Genomic DNA, 23,881 nt, shown 5'->3' on the forward strand with positions numbered 1-23,881 from the left:
AATTAGTCTTGCAATTCCAGAAACGGAAAGAAGATGAGAAGAGATGAGATGAACACTAGGGAGGAGGGTAGAGAGGCTTAGGGAAGATCATCATACCATTCTGGAATGGAACTCGTGAACAGGACAAGAAGCAAAGTCTTAAGAGATGGAAAGCAAAGAAGTTAAAGAACCTCAAGAGTTAGCACTGGGGTTAAAAGAACAAAGGGGTATGGCTCTGAAGGTGTCTTGGAAAGAGCCCTGCACCCCCAACCTCCCCCTAAGGATGGTCTGATTGTTCCATGCCGTGTGACAATTACTGACCTCTGAAATGGGCTTGACTCTGGGGAATGTGATGAAGTTTCCCGCTTCATTGACCGCGTGATAAATGAGAAAAGCACTGTTGATGTGCCGCCCTTGGCCCCTGGTCCATTCCTCACAGTTATAGGCTTCCACACGGACTCCAACCTCCACACTAAGGGAGGAGGGAAGACAACAAAGCAAAATTAACCTTACGAGCCATTCCCCCCCAAATTCCAAATAAAAATGGGAGTCTCTGATTTGACTACTTCTGATTAAAGCTTCGGTGGTAAATGGATTCAGGCGCTTCCTTACTGTGAAGATGTAGCCGTTTGGTACTTATCCCTCTGTATTGACTGCCCTCTTTAGTCTCTCTTTCCTAAGCTGTAGGCAAGCTTTTCAAGGACTAATGGGCATAGCCACAAAATTGGTAACAGAAAAGGCCCCAATTGAGTCCAAAAGAAGAGTTTAGTAAACAAAAGAAAAGCAAATGAGATTAGACAGTAATGAGTGGTAATCTCCTAGGTTTAAATAGAACAACTATAACAAATTAAAAACACTTTTTCTATTGCATCAACAGAACGACAACAAAAAAACCTGGCCTGAATTAGTGTGTGAATCTACAGGGCTAAATGCTAAACCATTAACATAAACTGTTTGCCCATTATACACAATTTACTTGTGGGTGAGGCCCTAAAGCTCTGAATTATTTTAGTCTGAGTAAGGAAAAGAAAGTGCTTTACACTGTGTAGCGATAAAAATACAATAAAATACAATAAGAGCTTATTTTAAATGTTAAAATACACTCTAATTTGGAATTAATGGGGGGGGGGGGGGAGGTGCTATCCAAATTACTTAAAAGTCCAAATAATAGATTTAAAAAAAATGAATTGTACTATTTTCAAATATAGTACACAAACTATAGATGGGTACTAATAAGTAAAATGAAGTTAATGAAAAAAATTAGTAACAGACATACATTAAATAATAATGTATCATATCCAGTAACAGAGAAAGCAATGTCTGTACTTACAACTTTTTTCTTAATAAATATCGCTTTAAAATGCCTGGGTTATCATCATCAATCGCATTTATTGAGTGCTTACTATGTGCAGAGCACTGTACTAAGCGCTTGGGAAGTACAAATTGGCAACATATAGAGACAGTCCCTACCCAACAGTGGGCTCACAGTCTAAGGGGGGGGTGGTGTTATCATACATTCAAATTAGTATAATTAAAGTGAATCTTATATGTTCCTCTGGTCTTCTCAATAATGATATCAAACTCAAAACCAGTGTCCTGTTTGAAGAACTTCATTGAGACAGCTCATGCTTATCTCTAGAATCTCTTTACCAGTTCTGAAATGTGTTGTTAACAACGGCATTGAAGACCAGACGATCTCCGACAGTGGATGGCCCACGAAACTTGAACATGTCCACTGACTTCAGGATGGGATGGGAACGACAGAGAAGTCTGGAGGAGAACAAAAGCCGAAACAAAAGAGCGACAAAAAGAGTGAACGAATGGGATCATCTTTTTTGCTTTCTTCTTTCTGTCTGTGCATCTGACTTTAGTCTGTAAGCTCACTGTGGGCAGGAAATGTCCCTACGAACTCTGTCAAGTGCTTAGTACAGTGCTCTGCACACAGTAAGCCCTCAATAAATAGGATTGAATAAATTGTAGTTTCCCAAGTGCTTAGTAGAGTGCTCTCCACACTGTAAACTCATTGTGGGCAGAGAATGTATCTGTTTATTGCTGTATTATACGCTCCCAAGCGCTTAGTACACTGCTGTGCACACAGTAAGCGCTCCATAAATACAACTGAATGAATGAATGAATGTAAGTGCTCTATAAATATAATTGGTTGACTGATGCGTGTACTGTGAGTTAACTAGAATTGATGAAGAGGAAGTAATCCCTGTTACTAGTCTGCAAAGAGCGTCATCACCTGTATATATGTATATATGTTTGTACATATTTATTACTCTATTTATTTGTTTATTTTACTTGTACATATCTATTCCATTTATTTTATTTTGTTAATATGTTTGGTTTTGTTCTCTGTCTCCCCCTTCTAGACTGTGAGCCCACTGTTAGGTAGGGACCGTCTCTATGTGTTGCCAACTTGTACTTCCCAAGCACTTAGTACAGTGCTCTGCACACAGTAAGCGCTCAATAAATACGATTGATTGATTGATTGATCAGTGAAGGTGCTGATAAGGACCAGCATCAGACCTGATCCTTGTGCATAAGCTTTGTATGTGACCCCAGAGCCAGAAGTGCATCCAATTACCACCAATTTGGCCAAGATCGCACTTCCCCATCTTGTCCGTGGGAATTTCACCTAAGGCAGAACCAAATAATCATAATAATTATAATAATGGTATTTGTTAAGCCCTTAACAATGTGCCAGACACTGTGCTAAGCGCTGGGGTGGATCCAAGTAAATTGCGTCGGACCCAGTCCGTCCCACATGGACAATCTCAATCCCTGTTTTACAGATGAGGTAACGGAGGCCCAGAGGAGTGAAGTGACTTGCCCAAGGCCACACTGCAGACAAGTGGTAGAGCCGGGATTGAGCGTGGCTCAATGGAAAGAGCCCGGGCTTTGGAGTCAGAGGTCATGGGTTCGAATCTCGGCTCCACTAATAATAATAATAATAATAATGATGGCATTTGTTAAGTGCTTACTATGTGCAGAGCACTGTTCTAAGCGCTGGGGGGGATACAAGGTGATCAAGTTGTCCCACGTGGGGCTCACAGTCTTAATCCCCATTTTACAGATGAGGTAACTGAGGCTCAGAGAAGTTAAGTGACTTGCCCAAGGTCACACAACAGACATGTGGCAGAGTTGGGATTTGAACCCATGACCTCTGGCTCCAAAGCCCGGGCTCTTTCCACTGTGCCATGCTGCTTCTCTACTTGTCAGCTGTGTGACTTTGGGCAAGGCACTTAACTTCTCTGGCCCTCAGTTCCCTCATCTGTAAAATGGGGATGAAGACTGTGAGCCCCCCGGGAGACAAACTGATCACCTTGTATCCTCCCCTAGCACTTAGAACAGTGCTTTGCACATAGTAAGCGCTTAATAAATGCCACTAAAAAAAAAACCCATGACCTTCTAACTCTCTAAGTCATTAATCACTATGCCACTTTGAAGGTTACAGAAATTACACACTGGTTTTTCTTCATCTACATGGCCTATCACTACTCTCCCTCTGTCATCAACTGTGAGCCCCATGTGGGACACGGACTATTGGATCTAATTATCTTGTATCTAACCAAGTGTGCTAATCACAGTGCTTGGCACACAGTAAGCACTTAATAAATACAATGATTATTATAAGAGGAGGCTAAATTTTCCTGGTATGATGTGCTCTTCCCAAAGTCACATTGGGTGTGTCCTAGGGATGTCTTTCTTAGTGCTTTCTGCTCATTTACTAAGGGAAAGTCCATCCAACTCTTTTAGGTGATTGAAAAGAGGTTGTTTAATGATTTGCTCTAGTATCTACTCAGGCAGAGATGTGGAAATGACCAGTCTGTAATTAGTAATAGAAGAGTCCCTCAATATTCATCTTAAATTGTTTCAATGGACACTGAATATGTGAAAAGGCATATATTCGAGGGTTATTTTCTCTCAGAGTACCCCCAACTCTCTTAGAATTTTAATGTTTCTCATAATTTAATTTATTTTAATGTCCATCTCTCTTGTAAGCTCCTGGTGGGCAGGTAACGTGTCTACCAACTTTCAAGCACTTAGTACGGTGCTCCGCACACAGGAAAGGGCTCAATATGATTGACTGATTGATTGATAATGTGGGGATTACGTTTTTGAAAAGCCCCCCATTAAGGAAAATTCATGTTGCAATACTCAATGGGTCTATCCCTCTTGCGCAAATACACAAACTGTTTCTTCCAGTATTGCAGAGTGCTAAATCCAACAGGCTTAGGCTGTCGGGTGGAGAGTTCCCTAATTTCCTAAAGGTGTTCTAGCCAAAACTCGTGGCGAAGACACGGGTTACAGCAGAAATGTGTGTACTTATGACACTTTTAGTTAACATCGGCTGGGAACATGGGAGCCATCTAGTGCCTGTGATTAGCTACATTTTCGAAAATGAACTGCAACGTACAAAATAAGTGATGGAATAGGTAAAGAAGAGAGGTTCGTTAAAACTTGCCACAGACGAATAATCATAAAGGTTGGGTTGGAGGATGAGGAACATCTCTTATTGTCTCTTTTCTCCCATTTCAAAGATAAGCCTCTTCCTAATTCTCAGGGAATTCCCAATCCTCCACGGGTTTTCAGAAATAATAGCTAATAGCTCCGCAATAGCATTCATTCATTCAATCGTATTTACTGAGTGCTTACTGTGCGCAGAGCACTGTACTAAGCGCTTGGGAAGTACAAGTTGGCAGCATATAGAGACGGTCCCTACCCAATAGTGGGCTCACAGTCTAGAGGGGGGAGACAGACAACAAAACAAAACATATTAATAAAATAAATAGAATAAATATGTACAAATAAAATAGATTAATAAATACGTACAAACATATATACATACATACAGGTGCTGTGGGGAGGGGAAGGAGGTAATAGCATCCTCCAATTTCTTTAATGCCCTCAGGATGAAAGGTTGCATCAATTTAAATACAGGCAGGTTTCTGTAGAGTCTCTCAACAAGCTTTCTCCATTTGCAAGATTGTCTTCCTTATCAAGTGGGGAGGGCTTTGGTCATCTGTTCAGAATTGACTACTTCATAAAGACATGAGTGAAAACCAAAAAACTCAACAGGAAACTGAAAAGGCAGACGCTTTTCCTATCTGTCTACCAGATTGGTGACATTCTCACTAGTGCTCCTGTTTTGCCTAATAGAATAGAGTTTTTTTTGTTACTTTTTATGTCTTTGTGTATCTCCTTTCTGCCTAATAGAATGGAAGAGGTTGGGGTTTTTTTGTTACTTTTTATGTCTTCGTGCAACTCCTTTCTGCCTGAAGCTTTTCTAATTTTGTAGCACTACCACCATGGGAGAAAATTCCTCTTTAATGATCTGCCTTAATTTCCATTTTTGTCACTTTCCCATTTCCTCACTGGGTCTCTGTAGATTCTGTCAGCTCCATGACCGATTTTTACCCGGAGATGGACAACCTGAACTCCATTATCTATGTGGCATTGAACCCGGATAGAACTGTGGCTTTCTAGTAACTTTCTTCAGAGAATCATTACTCTGACAACTTTTCCTTCCCTGTTCTGCCGTTTCCTTTACTCTCAGCTCCTTCGCTGACCTGGCCTACTGGCCTGAAGCTAAGTAGTGATAATAATAATAATATCTGTTATGCACTTACTATGTGCCAAGCACTGTACTAAATGCTGGAGTAGATAAAAGATCATCAGGTCCCAACATGGGGCTCGTACTCTAAGTAGGAGAGGTAACAGGCATTGAATCACCATTTGACAGTTGAGGTAAATGAGGCACGGTGAAGTGAGTTACCCAAAGTCACACAGGAGACAAATGGCAGAGCAGACTGTGAGCCCGTTGTTGGGTAGGGACCGTCTCTACATATTGCCAACTTGTACTTCCCAAGCACTTAGTACAGTGCTCTGCACATAATAAGCGCCCAATAAATACAATTGAATTAATTAAAACCCAGGTCCCTTGATTCCTAGGATCATGCACTATGCCATGCTGTTTCTAAGGTGTGCCTAAAATATGAGACTTTCTCCCAAGGCCCAGTGGGATATCTGCAAAAATGCAGCCCTGTCTCCAGGGTTTTATAAAATGCCCACTTGGCCTTGAATTGGTCCCATATCTTCCAGAGCATTTGCAAATAACACCCTTCCCTGTACCCAAATAGAAACAGTCCTAACAATCATTTAGTTCCTATTAGAGGTCTCTCTGCATCACAAACCATACCTAAGTGAGCTCTGCATTTATAAAGGAGGCTTGGACAGTCATACAAGAGATGCCCTGCCTTTCAGTCACTATTAACCCATGTCACTGATTCCTCCCTTTCACTGTTAACAGAATTTAGGCACACATCAAAAGGGTAAAGCTAATTGATTTTCTTCACACAAAAACTTTTCTGGGTTTGCTTGAAAGATGCTAGGTTGCATTTACTGAAGCTTACACCATGTCTGGGAAATTGTGAAATGACCATTTTAAATTAGAAAAATGATGCTTCTTTCATTTTCTATATTTCAAGCTATACACTTACTCTGGGCAGAAACATTTCACCATTGTTCAATTCATAAAATGACACCACTGTTTAATTGGCTATGTTTTGTACAGTTAAAACAGCACTTATGGCAAAGATACTTATTTCTAGACTGTGAGCCCAATGTTGGGTAGGGACTGTCTCTATATGTTGCCAACTTGTACTTCCCAAGCGCTTAGTACAGTGCTCTGCACACAGTAAGCGCTCAATAAATATGATTGATTGATTATTTTCCCTAGGTACAATAAATCTCATTTCCATAGCAACATTTTTCTGTGCAAAATTCACAACAAATGTGATTTTACCAATCCCTGCCCTTTTGGTGTTTTTTTTTTATTTTCTCCAAAAGATACTATTGAACTATTTGCGCTGGTTGCATAAAATGCTGGCCTGGACAACTACAGTACTGCTAATTTATCTCCAACTTATTTAAAGAAAAAGAGTAATATTTTGGAACCTGAAAAGATTTTCAAATTTGGTTTTCCAAATATTGCTTTCTGCTCCCCTCATTCTCTATTTAAGCGTTCGGCTATGGCAATTCCAACAGGCGTCTTCAAAGGTCAGATCTAATTGTGAGTTGTGTTACAATAGTTTTGAAACACCACCAAACATTTTTTCAAGAGAGAAAGATTGTTTTCTCTTTCTATGCAGTAAACCATTGTTTCTCAGTGTTATAAAATTAGCATTGATAATTCAAAATAAAATCCTTACAACTGTCACTTCAGTTTTTCTTTTGATCTGGAAGCTCAAAATTTTCCCTTTTGGACAAAGTGTCAGATTTATCATGTAAAGAACAGGAGAAGCATTTACTTGTTTTCCAACTTTCATGAAAAGCAGTGCTTTCTCTCTCCTCTTATCCAACTCTATTTTCTCTCTATAATAATAATAATCAGAATTATGGCATTTATTAAGTACTTACTATGTGCAAAGCACTGTTCTAAGCGCTGGGGAGTTTACAAGGTGATCAGGTTGTCCCACGTGGGGCTCACAGTATTAATCCCCATTTTACAGATGAGGTAACTGAGGCACAGAGAAGTTAGGTGACTTGCCCAAAGCCACACAGCTGACAAGTGGCAGAGCCGAGATTTGAACCAATGACCTCTGACTCCAAATCTCGGGCTCTTTCCACTGAGCCATGCTGTTGTCTATCCCTGCCAGACAGCTCTTCCTAATTCTTTTGTCATTCAGAAAAGCATCTTTGGAGAGAAATAGCAGAGGTTTCCCACAAGACAGGTTCCCAAACCAAAGGCCAAAAATTGAGGGCCAACCTTGCTGAAATGGTGGCCACTGTCTCCATCCAAGCCATAATCTGGCCACCAAATGTGCTTCCACTGTGGTTTCCATGAGGCGGGAGGACAAGTTCAATGCTCTGGACACTGGTGTGGCTGGTTGAAACCACAGCCTCCCCTTGGTCACACTCAGCACCTAGAACACAAATTTGAAATATTAATTGGGGCAGCATTAGCCACTTTTTAAAATGGTATTTGTTAAGCGCTAATTGAATTCATTCATTCATTCATTCAATCGTATTTATTGAGCACTAACTGTGTGCAGAGTACTGTACTAAGCGCTTGGGAAGTACAAGTCGGTAACATATAGAGACGGCCCCTACCCAACAATGGGCTCACAGTCTACAAGGGGGAGACAGACAACAAAACAAAACATGTAGACAGGTGACAAAACATGTAGACAGGTGATGTCAAGCACTGTTCTAAGTGCAAGGGGTAGATATAAGATAATCGGGTTGGACACGGTCCCTGTCTCACATGGGAATCACAGTCTTCACTCCCATTTTACAGATGAGGTAACTGAAGCATAGAGAAGTTAAGTGACTTTCCCAAGGTCACACAGCAGACGAGTGGAGGAGCCGGGATTAGATTCCAGGTCCTTCTGACTCTCAGGCCCATTCTCTATCTGCTGTGTGACCATGGACAAGTTACTTCATTTCTCTGTGCCTCGGTTTCTCGGTACAAAATGGGGATGAAGACTATGAGCCCTAGGTAGAACAGGGACCTTGGCCAGTGCTATTATCTTGTATCTACCCCAGGGCTTAGTACAGTGCCTGGCACATAACAAATACCACAATTACTATTATTATTTTGGGTCTCAGATAGAGCCATGCTCTGGGTGTAATCAATCTCCTGCCAGGGGCATGGAGCACTGGGGATTGAAGTGCTGACCATTGCCACTGCGAGCACCCCTACTTCTCTTCCATTGCTCCCCACCATCGCTGAACAGGGAGCTGCAGAGGCAGAAAGAAGTGGGGTTGGCGGCGGGGGGTCGCACATGCACTGGAGTGAGAGTAAAAGTAGGAGACATACGTGGCAGGGAGCGTCTCTATATATAGCCAACTTGTACTTCCCAAGCTCTTAGTACAGTGCAGTAAGCGCTCAATAAATACAACTGAATGAACGAACAGGCCAAGAACATTCAACTGTCAATCTGGCAACGCCACCCCTTCTCCAACTACTGCGGTGCTCCTGGAAAACTAGAAGTGGTGAGGGAAAAGGGCAGGAGTAGGGGATTAAGTGGAGAGAGGGAGAGGATGGTACAGCAGGAGTGGTGGGGCCTTAAGAGTGTTCTTAGCTCTAGAATCCTCGGTCTTCCCTCTATGACTGTCGGCCCAAAACTGGCTTTCATAAAAAAGCAAAATTATCCCCACTTCTAAAACCAAAATGGCTAAGGAAGAGTGTAAGATCTTCAATGGTATGGATCCTGCCTTGTCTTGTCGTATGCTGTAGAGTCATCTCCAACCCATAGTGTCACCCCGGACACATAATAATAATAATAATAATAATAATAATAATAATAATGATGGTATTTGTTAAGCGCTTACTATGTGCAAAGCACTGTTCGAAGTGCTTGGGGGATACAAGGTGATCAGTTTGTCCCACGTGGGGATCACAGTCTTCATCCCCATTTTCCAGATGAGGTAACTGAGGCACACAGAAGTTAAGTGGCTTGCCCAAGGTCACATAGCTGACAAGTGGCAGAGTGGGGATTTGAACCCATGACCTCTGACTCCCAAGCCCGGGCTCTTTCCACTAAGCCACGCTGCTTCAAAAATAATGGTATTTGTTAAGCGCTTACTATGTGCAAGCACTGTTCTAAGCACTGGGGAGGTAACAAGGAGATCAGGTTGTCCCATGGGGGGCTCACAGTCTTAATCCCCATTTTCCAGATGAGGGAACTGAGGCCCAGAGAATTGAAGTGACTTGCCCAAAGTCACACAGCTGATAAGTGGCAGAGCTGGGATACGAACCCATGACCTCCGACTCCAAAGCCTGTGCTCTTTCCACTGAGCCACGCTGCTTCTCTCCCACATCTCTCCCAGAACGCCCCATGTCCATCTGTAATCGTTCTGGTAGTCTATCCATAGGGTTTTCTTGGTAAAAATCCACTCGTGGTTTATGATTGCCTCCTTCTGCATAGTAAACTTGAGTCTCCACCCTCGAATCTCTCCCATGGCACTGCTGCCCAGCACAGGTGAGTTTTGACTTGTAGCAGATTGCCTTCCACTCGGCCCAAGCCAGGAATGGAATAGCTATGGCTCTGCTTGACTCTCCCTTCTGTAGTCGAGACTGGTAAAGTACTGGAAACTCTCCAGGTGCAACCCTGAGAGGGGAGGATCCTGTCTACTAAGCCTATTATACTCTCTCAACTTCAGTGTACTGCACACAATAAATACGATGGAGAAATTATTCTAGAAAGGGATGCTTACCAGGGGATAGATGGGCAAGTTAAGAGGAACCTCTAAACAATGGTAGCTGAAGTGAAAAGACCAATGGACACTACTTTAAAATTTTTGTGGAATACAGGTGTGCCTGAGTTACAAACCATTCAGCATGAGAATACTGCATTCTGTGGAAATATTACTGCATTTGGACAAAAGTGCAGTCATGGGCTAAAGGGGCACCATCATGCTATACTTTGGGTCCTACTTCTTCTGAATCATATCTGCTTGATTTTCTGACAAATATGATTCTTTCTGGCAGCAATGGAGACACAATGTACTCTGCCTGCAGAAGAAGTAAAATGTATTCAATTATGCTTCCGGCATCATCATCTAAGTCATTAACTAGGTTTAAATTACACAAACGTTATTGTTAAGGATGGATGTACACAACAGAAAGAACACATCCAGGTCTGTTGGAACCTGAGCTGAGTGTGCAGTGTATCCAGACAGAAACATCGTCATTTGGGTTGTAGAGAAGAAAACATCTTGACGTAGCCTGTGGGATGATGAATAAGGGACATCAAGAAGGTTCTTTATGTCTTACCGTTTCCTCTTGAGGAGATATTCCGGGAATGGACTGAATCAGAAAATCACAGACTAGCGGGATGCTGACCTTCATTCATACCACTTTCTTACCCATGGAGATATCTGCTTTTTTTTTCAGCGAACCTGTTCTCCCTCTCCTCTTTCCTCTCTCCTCTCTCCTCCTTCCCTTCATTGCAATTTATTTATTTGGTAATTGTACCTACTTCCCCATTCCCAATAAAATATTCTGAGAAGAGCTTCACACTTGTAAGAACATAAGCAATGTCATTACTAGAGTAATTTTTTTATTACTCTATTTATTTTACTTGTACATATTCTATTTATTTTATTTTGTCCATATGTTTTGTTTTGTTCTCTGTCTCCCCCTTCTAGACTGTGAGCCCACTGTTGGGTAGGGACCGTCTCTATATGTTGCCAACTTGTACTTCCCAAGTGCTTAGTACAGTGCTCTGCACACAGTAAGTGCTCAATAAATATGATTGAATGAATGAATGAATAATCCAGAGGCTGGCACCTTAAACTCTATTTGTCCAAAGCTGAACACCTCTTCCCTTCCAAATCCTCTCCCCCACCTCAATCAATGATATACATTGAACATTTACTGTGTGCCGTGCACTGTACTAAGTGCTTGGGAGAATATAACAGAGATAAGAGCCACAGTCTCTGCCCTCAAGGAGCTTACACTCTAGTCGGGGAGAGAGGCATTAAAATTACAGGTAGGGGAAGCAATCATGTATAAAGATATGTGCATAAGTGCTTAAGACTCAAATGCATAGGCAACACGCTAAGAAAGGTAAAGTAGGGTGGGGAGAAGAGAAATTAGAGAAAGTTTCCTGGAGGATATGCAATTATTATTATTATTATTATATTTGCTAACTGGTTACTATCCGTCAAGCATTGTTCTAAGCACTGGCAAAGGTAGAACCTAATCGGGTTGGACATAGTCCCTGTCCCACATGGGGCTTACAGTTTACGTAGGAGGGAGAACAGGAATTGAATCCCTGTTGTACAGATGAGCAAACTGAGACCCAGATAAGTTAAGTGACTTGCTCAAGGTGACACAGCAGGGAACCAGCAGAGCCAGTATTAGAACCCAGAACCTCTGACTCCAGGCCACACTGCCCTAATTTCAGTAGGGCCCTGAAGATAGGGAGAGTAGTGGTCAGTTGCTTGTTAAAAGGAGGTAGTTCCAGGAGGAAGGGCCTGAACTACAGGTTTTTTGAGCGACATTAGGGAGAGGGAATGAGTATGTTGCTTTTAGAGGAATGTGGGCAAGTTGGTAGTGGGAGAGGAGCAAAGATGTGTGGGGGAGAGCTAATTGAGTGCCTTAAAGCAAATGGTGAGGAGTTTCTGCATGATGTGGATATAGATGGGCAGTTCCCATGAAGGTGTTTGAGGAGTGGGGAGACAAAGGCACAATGGTTTAGATAACAGAATGAAGTTGGACTGAAGTCAGGGTGATCAGTGAGGAGGCTGATACAGAAATTGAGATGGGCTATGACAAGTGCTTAAACCAATGAACTTTCCCATCTAAGTTGACCACACCACCACCTTCCCAGTCTGTGACACTCATAACCATGGCAGTATCGTGGACTCTCCCCTCTCTTTCAACCCTCATATTCAGTCTGCCACCAAACTGTCAGGTCTTCCTCCACATCATCTCCAGAACATGTCCCATCCTCTCCATCCAAATGGTAACCACGCTGGTTCAAGCACATTGTCCTGGCTTGACTACTCACTAGCCTCCTCGCTGACTTGCTTGCCTTCATTCTCTCCCCTGTTCAATACATACTTCACTCTGCTGAGCAGATCAACATTATATGACATTATTCTGCACATGTCTTCCCACTCCTCAAAAACCTCTAAATGTTGTACATTGCTCTCTGTATCAAGCAGAAACTGCTACCGGAAGACATTCAATCAGATTTCTCCCCCTTCTAGACTGTGAGCCCACTGTTGGGTAGAGACTGTCCCTATATGTTGCCAACCTATACTTCCCAAACGCTTAGTACAGTGCTCTGCATACAGTAAGTGCTCAATAAATACGATTGAATGAATGAATTTCTCCCTCCTACTAATCTACTCTCTTCTCCCATTATACCTCAGTTCACATTCTTTGTTCCATTTAAGCTAAACCTACTCACTATCCATCAATCTCGCCTCCCTTGCTACTGACCTCTTGATCACCTCAGTCTCTGATTCATGCCTAGAAGTGCTTCCCCTTCACATCTGACCTACCACTATTCTCCCCATCTTTAGAGCCCTTCTGAAATCACTCCTTAAGGAGATTTCTACCATCTTCCCCTTATATTTCCCCAATGGCCACTTCAGCAGTTCCGTGTCACTTTAGTATTTGGGTGTGAGAACACCCCAAACCTTCCTTCCCCATAGTACTTATGTACCTATCTTTCTACTGTACTATTTCATCCTATCCAGAGATTATTTTAATGTTTATCTTTTCTAACTACTGGGAACAGGGGTCTTCTACTTCTATTGGACTCTCTGAAGTGCAGTATATGCTGTGCACCTAGCTTTACTTCTGTTTATTCTGATGACTTGACATCTGTCCACATGTTTTGTTTTGTTGCCTGCCTCCCCCTTCTAGACTGTGAGCCCGTTGTTGGGTAGGGACCGTCTCTATATGTTGCCAACTTGGACTTCCCAAGTGCTTAGTGCAGTGCTCTGCACACAGTAAGCGCTCAATAAATACAATTGAATGAATAAATAAACAGTTCGGATCGATCAATGGATCGGTCCCTTTAGCCCACTATGCTGTCTCCAATAGGATTTTCAATCAGTGGTCAGCCCCTTCTTCAGGCTTCCGGAGAGATTCTTGGAGAAAACTTTCTCAAGATTTCCCCATTTGATGTTTTAGAATAACTATTCTGATGAATAGATAACCAGATAACTTGAAGAGCTGGATCCCTATCCTCCTCCAGGAAATAATACCCTTTTGTCCCAGTGCTAATCTGAAAAAGGATAGGCTTACCCAACACAAAGGAGCAGATTTGTCATTGTGCCTCCCATAGGCATTAAGCTTATTACCATCCTCACTAAAGTAAAAGAGTGTTCTCTCACATTTGGGACTCTATCACTCTGCAGGAGAGCTCATCTCTGAGAGGCAGAGGACAACGTTCACAAGGAATCCTACCATCCTACCCCAATGAATCCAATAGACTATCTATAGCACACTCCACCAGTGCAACTCGTACCCAGTTAACTTGCTTTGGCAAAGCAACAGACACTTTGAGAGCTTTACAATCATCCTGTGATCATTTCAGCTCATCGATTGCTTGCACTTTGGATGTTCTCAAAGCATTCTCCAATGTTGGTCTGATCAAAATTGTTTTGGCTAGAAATTGTGGCATGGACTGAGCATATTGTGCTATTTTTCCTTTCACTTTCACCTTCACCATTGAACTAGGGGCACAAATGTATGAAATAAGTTTCTGGATAAGCCTGAGTCATGGTTGTTCGTTAATTAATCTGAAATTTACCTAGAACTCAAAGTGCCTGCCCAGAGAGTAACGTCTAAAGTCCCTAGTTTATCTATGTGTACAGCTTGTAAAATAGCTGCAACTTCAGAACAAACTTTGCCACTCAAGCTTGCTTAATTTGATTTTTCCTTGACCAGAAAGAACTCATATGGCAACATATGGCAACCCAAAAAGAATTCTATATGGCAACATTATCGAGACGGTCCCTACCCAACAACGGGCTCACAGTCTAGAAGGGGGAGACAGACAACAAAACAAAACATGTGGACAGGTGTCAAGTCATCAGAATAAACAGAAGTAAAATCTACAAAGGACTGTTTTTCAGCAACAGCTGTATTTATTGAACACCTACTGTAGGCAGGACACTTATGAGTTGAATTACTTTTCAATTCCTACTATAACCATCAACCAGAGCAACAACAGAGATGGAGAGACCATTCAAGGAGGCAGCATGGTTGAGTGGAAAGAGCATAGAACGGGGAGCTGGAGGAGCCAGGTTAATAATAATAACCATAATAATAATAATAGCAGTATTTGTTAAGTGCTTATTATGTGTCAGGCACTGTACTTAGTGCTGGGGTGTACAAGCAGCAGTGACAACACGGGCTTGGGAGTCAGAGGATATGGGTTCTAATCCCGGCTCCACTACTTATCTGCTGTGTGACCTTGGGCAAGTCACTTCACTTCTCTGTGCCTCAGTTACCTCATCTGTAAAATGGGGATAAGACTGTAAGCCTCAAGTGGGACAGGGACTCTGTCCAAACTGATTACCTTGTATTGACCCTAGTGCTTAGAAAAGTGCTTGGCACATAGTAAATGCTTAACAAATACCATTAATACTACTATTATTATTACTACTCTTACAGGCAAATAGAGTTGGACACAGTCCCTGCCCCATGTAGGGCTTAGAGTCTCAATCCTCATTTTACAGATGTGGTAACTGAGCCACAGAGAAGTGAAGTGACTTGCCCAATGTCACACAGCAGATAAGTGGTGAAGCTGGGTTAGAAACTTCACTAGGCTGTCAGCTCTTTAAGGGATTGAATCTACCAACTACTTCATACCTTCCCAAGGGCTTAATACAGTGCTCTGCACACAGTACATGGTAAATAAATGCTATTGATTAGTTGAATGGTCTGCTGAGTGCCCTTGGACAAGTCACTTAACCTCTCTATGCCTCAGTTTCCTGTCTTGTAAAGTGGATATGCCTTTCCATAACTCAAAAGGGTTTAGTGTGGGCAAAAGTTAGATAAGTAATGTGAAAGTGCTTTGGGAATAAAAGCATTGTGCAAAATTAAAATTTTATTAAAGCGGTCCATGTAGACAACACCAGTATCCTATCTCACAAGTCCATAACGCTGGCATTATCTTCGACACATCTCTCTCATTCGACTCACATATTCCATCTGTCACCAAATCCTGTCAGTTCTACCTTCATGGCATTCTAAAACCCGACCTTCCCTCTCCATCCAAACTGCTACCATGCTGACCCAAGCAGTGATCCTATCCCACCTTCACTACTGCATCGGCCTCCTCACTGATCTCCCTGTCTTTAGTCTCTCCCCACTCCAGTCCTTACTCCCTTCTGCTGATTGGATCATTTTCCTAAAAAGACATTCAATTCATCTTGCCCCACTTCTCAAAAACCTCCAAGGATTGCTCATCCACCTCCACATCTACCAGAATCTCCTGACCATCAATCAGCTCTCCACCTCCGATCTTATCTGGTTGATTTCCTATTAAACCCAGTCCACAGCTTTGCTCCTCCAACACCAACTTACTCACTGTACCTCGATCCTATCTTGCCGCCAACTCCCTGCCCGTGTCCTCCCCCTGGCCTGGATCTCCCTCCCCCTTTAGATACAACAGCCCACCATTCTTCCCACCTTCAAAGCCTTTCTAAAATCACATCTCCTCCAAAAGACCTTCCCTGACTAAGCCCTCATTCCCTCTACTCCCTCTCCCTTCTGCATCACCTATGCACTTGGATCTGTACCCTGTAAGCACTTGATATTCACCCTACCCTCAGCCCCACCGCACTTATGTGCATAATTTTAATTTATTTTAATGTCTGCCTCCCCATCTAGACCGTAAGCTCCTGGTGGGCTGGGAACTACCAACCCTATTGTATCGTACTCTCCCAAGTGTTACATACACAGTAAGGGCTCAATAAATAAGATAAACTGATTGATGTGGACTGATTGAATAAGGAAGTGACAATGCCTGCTTTTGGTTTCCGTGAGGAACGAGACTGCATACGGGAGAGGACCTCCCTCTGCCCCCATAAAGGAAAGCTGAACAGCCCCAGTCAGCACCCAAGATGTTTAAGTAGAACTGGATGAATATGAAAGGTCAGGGCAGTTCCTCAGGTCTCCTTTTGAGCTTTGGACAGGCGGCATTGAAATATAAGCTCCTTGTGGGCAGGGGTAAGGTCTATCTACCTTATCTATTGTAGTATACTGTCTCAAGAGCTTTGTACAGTGCTTTGTACACAGTAAATGCTCAATAAATACCATTGATGAATCAATATGTATATGAGGTGACCTAAACTCCAACGAGAGTCCACCTTTTCCACAACATGATTAGAATTGGAAGATTTGTATTCAATTAGTATAACTTAGAGCTTGCAACGAAGACCTGAGCTAGCTTCTCTTGTAAAGATTTAAACAAGAGGAAAATATATAATTTCCAGTTGCTAGAAATTGCCCCGAAGCCTGATTAAGTGGAAATTCATGGCGAAAAGAGAAGGTAATGTTATTCTTTTCACTGTCCCAGAAAAAGGCCACACAAGACAGACCACACTTTCCCCCCTTCAAAGACTTACTATAATCATCTCCTCCAAGAAGACTTCCTAATTAACCTCTAATTTCCCCACCGTATTCTCTCTCCTTTCTGTCAGCTCTGCACTTTGCGTCTACCCTGTAAGAACATGGTTACCCCACTTACGTACATAATCACTGTAATTTATTTTAAATATCTTTCTCCCCCACTAAATTCCTTAAGATGAGGAATTGTGTCTACCAATTCCATTGTATTGTACTTCCCCAAGTGCTTAATACTGAGCTCTGCACAGGGTAAGTGTTCAACAAATATCACTGATTAAGATTTGTATTTATACTCATACACATGCTTCATCAAAAACGTTCTTAAGGGTCCGATCTTAAGGAAGCACCAGCAACAATTTGAAAATAACACTGCATTTATTCTTAAATCCAGTCATTATCCTTGCAGTAGCATCTTTCAGCTATAAATTGACATAAATTATCATGAATTGTCGAGAAGTAGCTCAGTGGAAAGAGCACGGGCTTTGGAGTCAGAGGCCATGGGTTCAAATCCCGCCTCTGCCGCTTGTCAGCTTTGTGACTTTGGGCAAGTCACTTAACTTCTCTGTGCCTCAGTTACCTCATCTGCAAAATGGGAATTAAGCCTGTGAGCCCCCCGTGGGACAACCTGATCACCTTCTAACCTCCCCAGCGCTTAGAACAGTGCTTTGCACATAGTAAGTGCTTAATAAGTGCCATTATTATTATTATTTATGAATCTAAAGACATGACTCTTTAAAATCCCCTCTATCTACCATTACAGTACTGGCAAGTTAAACACTAAGAATTCAGAGTCCTCCTGGGTTTCAATTAAGCTCCTAGGTTCACTTATTTAGCCTCTCATCTTTCAAAATGTACTTTTTAGAGACTCATCAGAAATGGCTCCCACCTGGAGGCCCTCTACTGAATGACCAAAGAAGCTGTGAGACATGGGTGGAACAGAAAATAATAAGAGAATGCTAGGATTAAGATAGGAGAAGCACCCAAGATTGGGATCCCATGCCTAGCATTCTTCCGCCACCTACACCCCAGCAGAGTGGAAACTGCTGGGGTGTCTGCCATGTCCTAGTTACAGAACTGCACCTTATATTTGTTTATCTTAATGGTCATTTTATTAATAATAGTGGTATTTATTGAGTGACTACAAAAGAAAATCTAACAGAAGCAAAAGACACTTTTCTTTCCTTCAAGGAGTGTGCAATCTGATAGATTGTAACCTAATTTTGTCAGTCACTGTCTCCTCCAGATCTTCAAAACCAATTTATCCAGCTTTTTTGCTCCCTTAACCCATTAGATTGCAGTCCCCACACCTTTTTTTAAAACAGTGTTCCTTTTTACCTGTCTACCAGTTAACCCACTCAATCAACTTCATATAGTGAGTGCTTTTTATTTGCATAGCACTGTCCTAAGTGCTTGGGAGAGTCCAGTATAACAGAATTTATAGAAACGTTTCCTGCCCCCAACAAGCTTACAGGCTAGAGGGGGAGACAGACATTGATATACATCAATTATGGATATGTACATAAGTGCTATAGGGCTGAGGGAGAGGTGAATAAAGGATGAATAAATCAAACTACAAGGGAGATGCAGAAGGGAGTGGGAGAAGAGGAAATGAAGGCTTTGTTGGGGAATGTCTCTTGGAGGAGATGTCCTTTTAATAAGGTTACAACTTACACCCCACAACTTTCAGTTGGACTATTGCTTAGAATTTTAGAAGTTTCTCCTAGAAAGTTTTACTGACCATTCAGCTTGATATTCTCTTTCATTAAGTTGTTGAAGGCATCTTCATGCTGTAGTCGGACTTTCCTCCGTTCACTCGCAAGATCATACTCCAAAAAATCTTGTCCAGTGTGAAGTTTTACTGGCTGTAAAATAACCTGTGGAAGGAATAGACGAATATTTAAAGACTCTGGTTAAATAATAAAATGATGGCATGATTTTTTTTAATACAGAGAACCCTTGAAGTTTTTTTTTTTTTGCAATAGCATTCTTGATTACAATTTATCATGTAGTTTTAAACAGAAACTACAATATGAGAAATTCTTAAGGCAAATAAAGGTAGCCTCTTTTATTTCCTAATTTAAAATGGGAAGAGCTTTCTAGCTTATATGGTATTATTACTTGAATTGTGCCCTGAAAAGTCAATTCAGAATGACCTATTAGAATGAACTTAATTTTAAAAAATCTAAAAATCAGTCTTACACATTAGCAATAATTAGTTTCTAATCCCAACTCTGCCATTTGTTTACTGTGTGAACTTGGGCAAGTTACTTAACTTCTCTGGGCCCCCTGTAAAATGGGGATTAGGACTGTGAGCCCCATTTGGGACAGGGATTGTGTTCAACCTGACTAAGTTGTATCTACCCCAGTGCTTAGAACAGTGCTTGGGAAATAGTAAGTGCTTTATTAAGTACTATTATTGTTATTATTATTATTAATGAACACTTTTAATTACCAGAGAAAAACATAAATCCTCTAATCAAACTAATAGCGTACCTACCTTCCCTTAATGGCACACGTCATTTTCATAAGGTTGAAAACATTTTCAATTGGTCAGAAAAGTAAAAACAATAGGGGCATCCAGACTTGACTACCTGTAAATTTGAAACCCCGAATACTGAAACCCTATAACTTGTTCTGTCCTCTCTCAGTGGGGCCCTTTACATGTTATTTTCATCGTAATTCCGTGCTTACCCCTTAGCAAGAGAGAATTTCTATTTTCTTAACAAAAATTGTGGAGTAGGAAGGCTTCCTAATCCTAAAGATCACTAAATCCACCCCCTACATAACGGCAGATCTCTTTCCCAATCTCCATCTCCACTAGAACTCCTCATCTTTCCTGACAAACCTTCTCCTCCCTCCCACTTTCCCATCACTCCTTTCAATGCCACCATCCTCCTTGTCTCAAAGCCCACAGACTTGGCAGAAATCTTGATTCATCCTTCTCCCTCAACCCGCACATTCAGACGGTCACCAGATCCTTATTGTTCCTACCCTCATGACATTACCAGAATCTACTCCTTTATCTCCTTTCAAACTGCTACCAAGCTGGTCAAGGTACTTGTGATAACCTGTGTCGACTGCTGCATCAGCTTCATCACAGACCTCCTTGACTCCAGCCTCTCCAGGTCATACTGCTGCCCATATCATTTATCTAAAAAAATCATTCTGCATACATCTCCCCACTTCTCAAAAACCCCAAAGGCAGCCCACCCATCTCCACAGCGGACGAAACCATCTCACCACTGTCTTCAAGGGACTCAATCAGTCCTCTCCCCACCACTTATTCTTGCTCCTCTCCCACTGCAACCCAGGCTGCCCGCTTTGCTCCTCTAATACCAATCTACTCACTGTCGCATGCTCTTGTCTCTTTTGCCATCAACCCTTGCCATCAAGCAACGTGGCTCAGTGGAAAGAGCCTGGGCTTTGGAGTCAGAGGTCATGGGTTCAAATCCAGGCTCTGCCAATTGTCAGCTGTGTGACTTTGGGCAAGTCACTTAACTTCTCTGTGCCTCAGTTACCTCATCTGGAAAATGGGGGATTAAGACTGTGAGCCCCCCGTGGGACAACTTGATCACCTTGAAACCTCCCCAGCACTTAGAACAGTGCTTTGCACATTGTAAGCACTTAATAAATGCCATTATTATTATTATATCTGACAGACCAGCATTCTCCTCATCTTCAAAGCCCTACTAAAATCACAAATCCTCCGGGAAGCCTTCCCTGACTAATTTCTCTAGTCCCCATCCTATTTCCAAGTGCATTACTTGTGCACTTGAGCCCCCACTCCCTAAGCACTTATAAGTACTCACCTCCAACTCAGAGCACTTATATCTTTACACTTGATTGCTTCCTCTGTCTGTAACTTCTTTTAATATCAGTCTCCCCTGCTAGGGTATATGCTCCTCGAGTGTTGTGTCTACTTACTCTCTTGCACCATTGATTGTTTGACTGAGAAAGGTGTAAAATGGGGATGAAGACCGTGAGACCCCTGTGGAACAACCTGATCACCTTGTAACCTCCCCAGCGCTTTGAACAGTGCTTTTCACATAGTAAGTGCTTAATAAATGCCATTATTATTATTATTATTATTATTATTGTTATTATTAACCTCACTAGCCCACAACCTCCAAAGCCAAGCTTGAGTCTGCGGGTGTTCAGTCCTTATCTCATCCACATTCTTCCACTTTGCCTCACGTGTGAGGAGCAATTATTTATTTGCCATCCAAGTGGCCACTTAGTCTTATGGAATTTATTACGCGCTTTCTATGTGCCAAGCACTGTTCTAAGCGCTAGACTAGATACAAAATAAGTAGGTTGGACACAGTCCCTGTCCCACATGGGGCTCACAGGCTAAATAGGACAAGGAACCGGTATTGAATCCCCATTTTACAATCGAGGATACTGAGGCATAGAGAAAAGTTAAATGACTTGCCCAAGGTCATACAGCGAGCAAATGGCAGAGCCGCGATTAGAACCCAGGTCCTCTGACTCCCAGGCCATACTGTTTTCACTAGGCCATGCTGCTTCTCACTCCTTTCCTTTTTCAAATTCCCACACAAGACTCTCATCCTAAAAGACAAGGGGGGCACTTTAAGAAATCCCACAGGCCAACTGCGATACACGGGAATAAATGGAATACTGCTCTGAACTTCCACCAGCCTCTGCCCGAGGGAAAGATCCAACTGCCGATCTTGCCCTCAATCAATATAGAGCAGCTACTGTAGGCTGGGCACCGATCTGAGCATAGTACAGACACTATTTTTGCCCTCACGACATGCAAAAAAAAGAGGCTCACTTAGAAAATGCTGCCTCATAATACTTGCTATTTTATTATTGAGAGAAGCAGTGCAAGTTATTATATTTTATTATATTATATTATTACCTGCTATGATAACCCAGCATTTTTCTCTGGAATGACATGGGGTTACATGTTCCTGGTCTTTATTGGCCTGCTCCATCCGTGAAGAGCCCCATTCCTGCCTTGTCATTCCTAGCTACAGATTTAGTCAGTGCCAGTACAAGTCTTCATTTTCATTTCTGACAACCCAAGCTTAATCTCAAAAACCACCTCCTCAAAGGGGCATCTCTACCTTCCTTGTCAAGTTACCTCATTTGTCAGTTTAACAGTTACGTAGGCACCTGTGTTCTCTATTTAGCTATTTAATTGCTTTCATTATATTGTACTCTCCCAAGCACTTAGTACAGTGCTCTACAGTAAATACGATCAATTTATTTTGATTATTTGTATAGACGTTCTTATTCTTTAATCTATTGTTTACTTTTCCCCATTAGATTATAAACTCTTAGGACAGGGACAGTGCATGTTACCACTCCCACATTAGGCGCTGTATAAATGCTGCGGCTAATGGGTGATTTTTGCTTTTATTCAAGCATAGGGGAATCATAACTTCTCTAAACCAAAATGAGAATTCTCAAGCTTGTTGTCACCTATTTTCCCACTAAGCCTATCCCCACCCTGTCTTCCTGCTGGGTCTCTTTTGTCCGCTCCATTCAGTTTGTGAACCCACGGGGAAAGTGATCTGTGAGCAACCCTCTGTGGTGTAAATTAATACCACAATCAATGGTACTTATTAAGTGCTTATGGGACACAGAGCACTATACTAAGAGCTTGGAAGAGCACAATAAGACAGAGTTGGTAGACATGATCCTTGCTCACTCTTGTCCCAACGCACTGATAATTCAGAAAAGTTAATAGTGATGGCATTTGTTAAGCACTTACTATGTGCAAAGCACTGTTTTAAGCACTGGGGAGGATACAAGGAGGTGATCAGGTTGTCCCACGTGGGGCTCACAGTCTTAATCTCCATTTTACAGGTGAGGGAACTGAGGCCCAGAGAAGTGAAGTGACTTGCCCAAAGTCACACAGCTGCCAAGTGTCAAAGCCGGGATTAGAACCCATGACCTCTGATTCCCAAACCCATGCTCTTTCTACTGAGCCACACTGCTTCTCTCAAGTTAAGTAAAAATCAGTATGACCGTCCCTCTGGAGGTTCTATTATTTTTCTCCCGATGATAACATTTCCAAGAGAATTCGGCAGCCAGTGAGTGTACAAATTTCTGACGATTACGGTGGGGAGGTGGGGAATTTTGTTGCACTCCCAGTTGAAAATGCTTTCTGCCTCGTGAAGACTAAGTGCATCAATTCTCTGAAGAAAACCATCATGTATCATTTTGGGAAATTTCATCAGACTGTCAAAACATTCTTTAATAAATAAACAGAAAAAAATCAATAGGCTGCTGTGGAACATAAACAGAGTGCTACCTGACCACCACCAAATCTGAAAATATGCTTGATTTAGACCCCGAGAGCTCATAGTCTCCGGCTTGAATGCTGGCCTGCTGGATTTCAGCCTAGTTAATCATTTCCAATTTCATCCTGAAGTGAATCACTATCATCCGGGGTGCAAGGCGGAGACTGCAGTGAGTCAGGTAAGCTCAAAAGTTCAGACCAAGTCATTGATCTTTCACTGACTGTTGTGAATGTTGTGCTACTGAATGGGAATTTTACCGAGAGGCAAAGAAGGTTAGTCAGTATAAAGGTACTGCAGGACAGCCTGAACTAAAGGGGTGTTTAATCACCTAGCTTCCAGGAGAAACTATTGAAGAAGATTCTGGGACATGGGGTGTCCTGTCATCAGAAGGGTGGAGCCATTAGGCTCTGCTGCCATTAATAATAATAATAATAATAATAGCAATAATAATAATAATAATGGTCAATGGCCATGTGCAGAGCCCAATCCCATGTTCTGGAGGTTGAGGGGTGTGTGGGGA

At 42.1% G+C, this 23,881-nt stretch overlaps 1 protein-coding gene across 1 annotated transcript in view; it reads right to left on the reverse strand.

Moving 5' to 3' along the window:
• Positions 1 to 23,881, reverse strand: part of ACOT12 (acyl-CoA thioesterase 12) — a 65,268-nt gene that overhangs the window by 18,716 nt on the left and 22,671 nt on the right. The window contains exons 5-8 of the mRNA XM_038765564.1: positions 18,828 to 18,963; positions 7,754 to 7,910; positions 1,630 to 1,749; positions 301 to 451 (exon numbers count right to left, since the gene is read on the reverse strand). Of these exons, the coding sequence (XP_038621492.1) occupies positions 301 to 451; positions 1,630 to 1,749; positions 7,754 to 7,910; positions 18,828 to 18,963 (564 nt within the window). The remainder of the gene's footprint in view (positions 1 to 300; positions 452 to 1,629; positions 1,750 to 7,753; positions 7,911 to 18,827; positions 18,964 to 23,881) is intronic.

This window comes from Tachyglossus aculeatus, chromosome 23, assembly GCF_015852505.1.
Source record: "Tachyglossus aculeatus isolate mTacAcu1 chromosome 23, mTacAcu1.pri, whole genome shotgun sequence".
Lineage (NCBI taxonomy): Eukaryota > Metazoa > Chordata > Mammalia > Monotremata > Tachyglossidae > Tachyglossus > Tachyglossus aculeatus.